The sequence below is a fragment of the Lipotes vexillifer genome, unplaced genomic scaffold (genome assembly GCF_000442215.2).
Source record: "Lipotes vexillifer unplaced genomic scaffold, Lipotes_vexillifer_v1.1 scaffold225, whole genome shotgun sequence".
Classification (NCBI taxonomy): Eukaryota; Metazoa; Chordata; class Mammalia; order Artiodactyla; family Lipotidae; genus Lipotes; species Lipotes vexillifer.
Window position 1 is genome coordinate 2,318,093 of NW_006787630.1, and position 6,089 is coordinate 2,324,181.

The 6,089-nt window shown below is 62.0% G+C and overlaps 1 protein-coding gene across 5 annotated transcripts in view; it reads right to left on the reverse strand.

Annotated features, from left to right (window-relative positions):
* The window catches only part of PTBP1 (polypyrimidine tract binding protein 1), a 10,881-nt gene that overhangs the window by 975 nt on the left and 3,817 nt on the right, over positions 1 to 6,089 (reverse strand). For 2 of the 5 annotated variants that reach the window (XM_007460409.1, XM_007460413.1), the window contains 10 exons: positions 4,184 to 4,259; positions 3,772 to 3,944; positions 3,544 to 3,690; positions 3,294 to 3,464; positions 3,098 to 3,208; positions 2,852 to 3,026; positions 2,563 to 2,640; positions 1,736 to 1,884; positions 551 to 584; positions 66 to 158 (listed from right to left, as the gene is read on the reverse strand). In XM_007460409.1, the coding sequence (XP_007460471.1) occupies positions 66 to 158; positions 551 to 584; positions 1,736 to 1,884; positions 2,563 to 2,640; positions 2,852 to 3,026; positions 3,098 to 3,208; positions 3,294 to 3,464; positions 3,544 to 3,690; positions 3,772 to 3,944; positions 4,184 to 4,259 (1,207 nt within the window). Of the gene's footprint in view, positions 1 to 65; positions 159 to 550; positions 585 to 1,735; positions 1,885 to 2,562; positions 2,641 to 2,851; positions 3,027 to 3,097; positions 3,209 to 3,293; positions 3,465 to 3,543; positions 3,691 to 3,771; positions 3,951 to 4,180; positions 4,260 to 6,089 lie in introns of all 5 variants that reach the window. The other 3 variants (XM_007460411.1, XM_007460410.1, XM_007460412.1) reach the window with 3 other exon arrangements.

Sequence of the window (6,089 nt, forward strand, 5' to 3'; positions counted from 1 at the left end):
CCCACGTGACCCAAGGCCCCCAGCCACCAACCCCGCAGCCTGGCGGCCCTGCAGCCCTTACTTACCCAGCTGGGCCTGGCTCCCGTCGGCCATCTGCACCAGGGCGTTCTCCTTCTTGTTGAACAGGATCTTCACCCGCTGCACATCGCCGTACACGCCTTCGAGGGCACAGGGACAGACTGCTGAGCCGCCCGGGCCCCGCGGCCACCTCCCCGCCGGCCCCGCGCCCCGCACTCCCGCACAGGGCTGGCTCTCCCCGCAGCTCTGCTTATTCTGCCTGAAAAGCTGTCTAGTCACAGGGAGCGTTACCGGGAGGGCTGCCTTCAGCAAAGAAGCCCTGAAATCCAGGAAAGGCCAATTGCCAAGAACCATCCTGCGGCTGCTACCGACACATCTACTCTGCCAATAGCATGCGGGGCCGTAAACCATGCTCTGGAGTCCAAATCAGTACGCAAAGCGCAGCCCAGACAGCACGCTTGGACATCCCAGAGCGTGACAACCACCTCAATTACACGAAAACAAGATAATAAAAGTGGGAACGATAACATACCGAAAAGAATAAAGAGGCTTTGGGGTGTGACTCTCTTTAGAGGACAGCAGAGCAAGGCAGCGAGGGACAGGGAAAGGGAGAGGTCAGGGGGCGAGTTGGAATCGTCCACCACGAGGAGGCAGCCCCGCAGGCGTGCAGGTTGATGGATGATGAAGTTGTCAGGATGTTAATATTCAAGGGCAGGTTGGTTTCCGGAGAGCAGGGTTTGAGGGGGAATTTTGTTTTTATTTATTTATGGTTTTGTTTTGTTTCAAGCAACAACAGGAAGCAGAAGTACCGTGCAGTCAGTTGGCAAAGAAATTCCGGATCAGGGCAAGAAAAAAAATTGGGAAAGGGGAAGGGGAGAAAAGAAAAAAAGTAGCAAAAACACAGGTCAGTAAATACATAAGAAAACACGCGGTGTCCCATCAGTCAAGACCACACACACTACGAGCCACACGCCGGGCGGACAGCAGGAGCGCCCCCCCGCGGGGAGGAGACAGCGCCCGCCCCCACCACCACCACCTCACTCCCCCAACCAGGCCCTCCAGGAACTGTCTCCCCGGGGCCCGCACCAGGGCCTCCAGTCAGGCTCACTGGGGTGGCTGTTAGCGGAGAGATTGGCTAGAGGAGCTGGGACAGGGCTCGAGAGGCCGCGAGTCACACGTGCTCAGACAGGCAAGAGAGCAGCTCGTTAAAATAAACAGGAACCCCGTCTCTCAAGAATCAAAATATCTCGAGCCTTTATCATTTCATCCCAGCTCCCTGAGCTGAACTTGGCCACCGAGACAAGCACAGGCCCGGGTGCCACCTCAGGGACCGTGGCTGGTGGCCTCGGCTTGCACCCCCTCCCCAGAGGCGCCCCGCAGGCCCCTGCAGACCGAGGTTGGTTGGGCTCGAAATTGCAAAACTGCTCTCGTGGACACCAAATACTTCAACTCTCAGCATCATGGAATTAGGAACGTACATTGAGATGTTAAGGAAAACAGGAGGACTCCAAGCGCTGCGGAAAGGACGCAGCAGTGAGTGACATCAGTGCAGAGAACAGCGTGACACCTGCAGGCACTGGCTGGGCCAGGGGCCCGGGATCCAGGGGCCCCAGTGCCTGGGGGAGGGGCTCAGTCTGCACTAGGACCTGAGAGCAAACTCCCGACTCCTACTTCCGGAAGTAGGAGTCTGGAAGGACCGCCTAGAAGAGCCACATACCTCAGGGTTGAGGTTGCTGACCAGCAGGACAGCATTTCCTGCCCCTGCCAGCCCCGGGATGGCGATCCGGCCTGCCGCCGCTGCCGCCGCTGCCGCCGACGGGATGGCCAGAGGAGCCAGGGCCCCGTGCACGTTAGGGACGGAGAGGCCTGGAGGAAAGAGGCGGTCAGATAAGCAGCGGCGCCCACCTTGTCCAAGACAGAAACGTGGGTCCTGCCCATCCTCATGCAAACGGAGACACGTTGGGGGTGGGGTGGGGGGGAGCGGCTGGCCCAGTGGCACGCCTGCAGCTCCTCCACGCTTCTCGTGGCACAGACCGTGCTGGCTTGACCGTCTACATGCGCCAAATACCACAGAAAGCTCCAGCTCCTCGGATGCAGGATCGAGCCCAGCGGCCTCAGCCGTGCTCGCATGCAGGTGCCCGTCACCATGCAAATGGCACGCCGGGCGGGACAACAGGCTTAGGACTGTCACGTAGGTGGGCACCTGGCCCCCAGGAGGGATGCTCAGGTGTGCCCGCCCAGCTCACACCGCTCCGCTTACCAGGCCACTTAAACGCACCTACTAGGGGCATATCCCTCCAACCACTGTGCGCTGGTCCTCACCGGGCGCTTGAAGGGAACCAGACCAGAGACTGTGGGGTTAGCGGGCTCTCTGCACGGCCCTGCCCTACGACTGCCCTGTCCAGGGTCCGTGGGGAACCTGGAGGCCTGCGCCCAGGAAAGTGGGCTCCCCCCGTGACTGCGCCACGTCGGCTGCCGTGGAAGCAGAGCTACGGGAGAGGTGTGGGCATGCAGAGTCGGTGGTGGGGACGAGCGTTTGAATACCTGCAGCTTGAGGAATTGCAAAGGTGGGAGGGAAACCAGCTCCTGCATACGGAGAGGCTGACATTATACCAGGCGCACCTAGAAACAAATGAGACACTCATCATCGCACCCACGGGTGCGAGCCGGCTGCCAGTGCCCCACCCGGCGGATTCTGGGCTGGTGCTGTGTGGGCATCCAGGAGACGGGTGCTGACCTCCCCGGGTGCAGAGCCGGGCGCCTAGGACCGAGCTACGCGTCCTGCCCCCCGCCCCGCCCCGCCCCACCGCCATCCCACCACCGGGCATCTTACCGAAGGCTGCGGCCATGGTCTGGTCTAGCGAGGGCTGGCTGTCGCCGGATGGCAGATCGGGGCGCGTGTAGTCACGGCTCTTGTCGTTGTTGTACTTGACGTTGAGGCTGGTGAGCTTGGAGAAGTCGATGCGCAGGGTGCAGCAGGCGTTGTAGATGTTCTGGCCGTCCAGCGACTGCGGGGGCAGCAAAAGGGCTGTGAGCGGGGGCCGGCAGCCGGTGGCGCGGCTGCCCGGGGGCCACTCACCAGCTTAGCGTGCTGGGCGCTCGCGGGCTCGGCGAACTGCAGCAGCGCCTGGAACTGACTGTTCTTAGTGAAAGTGATGATCTTCAGGACGGTGCCGAACTTGGAGAAGATCTACGGCAAGAGCGCGGCTGAGGGCCTGGCCCCAGCCCCCACCGGCCCCTCCTGCAGGCCGCGCCGCCGCCCCCCCCCGCCTTACCTGGTGAAGCACGTCCAGGGTCACCGGGTAGAAGAGGTTCTCCACGATGATCCTGAGCACCGGGCTCTGGCCAGCCATTGCCATCCCCGCGTCCACCGCCGCGGCCGACGCAGCCAGGGCCAGGTTTCCCGACTGGACTGAGTTCACCGCCTGCAGGGCTGCCTGGGCCCGCTGTGGGGGCAGAGCCGTGAGTCCCACCAGCCCCAAGGCCACCGCCCGCCCCGCCCCGCCCGCACCCCAGGGCGCGCACTGCCTGGTTGGGCGAGCTGTCCGTCTTGAGCTCCTTGTGGTTGGAGAACTGGATGTAGATGGGCTGGCCGCGCAGTACGGGCGTCACCGACGTATAGTAGTTCACCATGGTGTTGGCGGCCTCCTCCGTGTTCATCTCGATGAAGGCCTGGGGGCAGGGGTTGTGTGTGAGCCAGGCCTGGACCCGGGAGGCCCGGCGACCACCCCAGAGAAGGCCTAGGCCTTGTACCTGGTTCTTCCCTTTCAACATCAGGAGATTGGTGACCTTCCCGAAGGGCAGCCCCAAGGAGATGACCTCCCCCTCAGTGACGTCACTGGGCAGCTTTCGGATGTGGATCACCCTGGACGGCACGCCTGTGCTCCTGTTGTCCCCCTTGAACTTCTTGCTGTCGTTTCCATTTGCTGCAAAAGGACGGTGTGCGTGGCACGAGGCACTTCCCGGCTCCCCTAGAGCAAGGGACCCCTCTCCTGGTACTGGCTTCCTCCCAGCTCTGGGAGGCTGCTGCGACGGGGAGGGTCTCCACACCTGGCTCCCGGGGAAGTGAGGCTCAAGGTCACCAAGGCCATGACCAACCAACCCCAAGTGCGCTCCTCAGAGCCACAGAGGAAGTGCTCCCAGGTAGGGCCGCAGTTAGGGTTACCTGTGGAGGCCGAGTTACTGCTCATGATAAAGGGTCCGTTAGTGACACAGGCAGAGAAGAGCTCGTCAGATCCCCGCTGGAAGAGAGGGGCGGGTTGGAATTGAGCTGCGTCTTCACTGCAGCGCCCCCCAACCCTCCCTACAGGGGCCCAGTGGTTCTGCACCCAAGACACAGCTCCCTTCCCCACCTGCGGAGCCCCTGGGGGGTCTTTCCCCAAGCAGGGCCAGCGTCTCGTCCCCTACAAGGGCTCTGCGCGGCCCATCCCCCCACCCCCACCCCCGTGCCTGGGGTCCGCACGGGCTCAGGCTGACTACCCCGAGGCTCAGCCGTCGTGCTCTCAATCACAGCAGAGCCACTCAAGGCCCACGAGGACAAAGCCCCCTTGTCACACACACTGCAGCCACCCGCTCAGCCACAGGAGTCTGTCCTACTTTCCAGTCTGAGGAAACCGGAGCCCGATGACCAGAAAGGCCACGTCTCCAGGCGGCGGGCACCTTGGTGACAAACAAGAAGCTCCCAAAGTGCCCACAGCCCATTCTCTCTCCAGAAACGGCTAGTTGACTCGTTAATCTCAATCTAACTGAATCAACTCCCAGAACCAGGTAAGATCGAGCCCCGGGTGAGGAAGCAGACGGGGGGCCTTCCTGCCGGGCGAGCACAAAACCCCACCCGAGGGGCAAGGAGACCCCACTGGGTCTGGCTCCCCTCTAACAAGTTCCGGACACGAAACCGGTGGCCTGAGAACAACTTCCCTGCCCTAGGTGCCCCGCGGCCTCACGGCAGGAACAACAAAAACCAGCCTTTCTCAGGGCCAGACCCTCCAACTGCCATTTTCGCCAGTTCGTCCCTCCTCAGGCACACCTTATCTCTGCCCTTCCCTCAGGCCAGCTTAACTGCCACTTACAAACAAGGATGCCAAACACCCAGGGGCCTTCCCACCTTCCCGTGGTCTAGCACTGAAGTTGAGTGGGACACTCACACCCCACCCTGCCCCTCGAGACAAGCCGAAGGAAGCCAAGGAGGTTCAAGGTCTGCCCCTCAGGACAGGAATCGGGCACATGCCAACACTGCTGGGAGCAAACAGGATGCTCTGGGCCACCCTGGCTGCTAGGCCACCTGCTACGGGCATGACCCTGAACCCAGACCCCATGCCGGGCAGGCATCTGCAGGGGCCTCCCCACCCCCTGGCTCCCCAGGGCTCAGGGCTGAGATGGATGTGCAGAGGGCCAGCACCTGAGCCCGTGGTAGAGAAGCTGCAAAGGCTCAGACCCCTGCCTGATCTTAGAGTCCAGAAAAGGACCCAGAACCGCAGACCACTTACAGGCTGGAATTTATTATAACGAAGCAAAATGTTAAAAACCCCAAGCACTCCAGGCTGGAATTTGTTATAACGAAGCAAAATGTTAAAAACCCCAAGCACTCCAGGCTGACGTGACCCGTCACGCCCCAGCTCACTTTCACCAAGTGGACCTGGGCGCTTCAAGGCTCAGAGCAGTAGACCAGACCCAGCCGTGAACGAAGGGGCACATGAGAACCCAGGCAGAATGCCCCTGAGCCACCGAAGACAGAGTCTCCCCTGCCTAAGTGGCAGGAATGTGGACTTGGAGCCCTGACCCACCCCCCCGACACACAAAGGGCCCCCGTCCAGAGCTGGACAGGGACAGGGCACCCAGGCAGCTCCCACATACCGGCTGCACAACTTTAAAAAGAGCATCTCGGCTCCTGTCTCTGACAGGTGACAAGCAGGGCCGGGATTCCCTCAGGAGTGGGGCGTTCTTGGCCCCAACCATGTTCTCACAGCAGACGGCCTGGGACGCCTACATCTGCAGGGTCTGTGGGGCAAGCCCCACCCACTTGGCCGCCCACCCACCCCCAGGCCTCCCTCCCAGACACCGCCCCCTCCCCC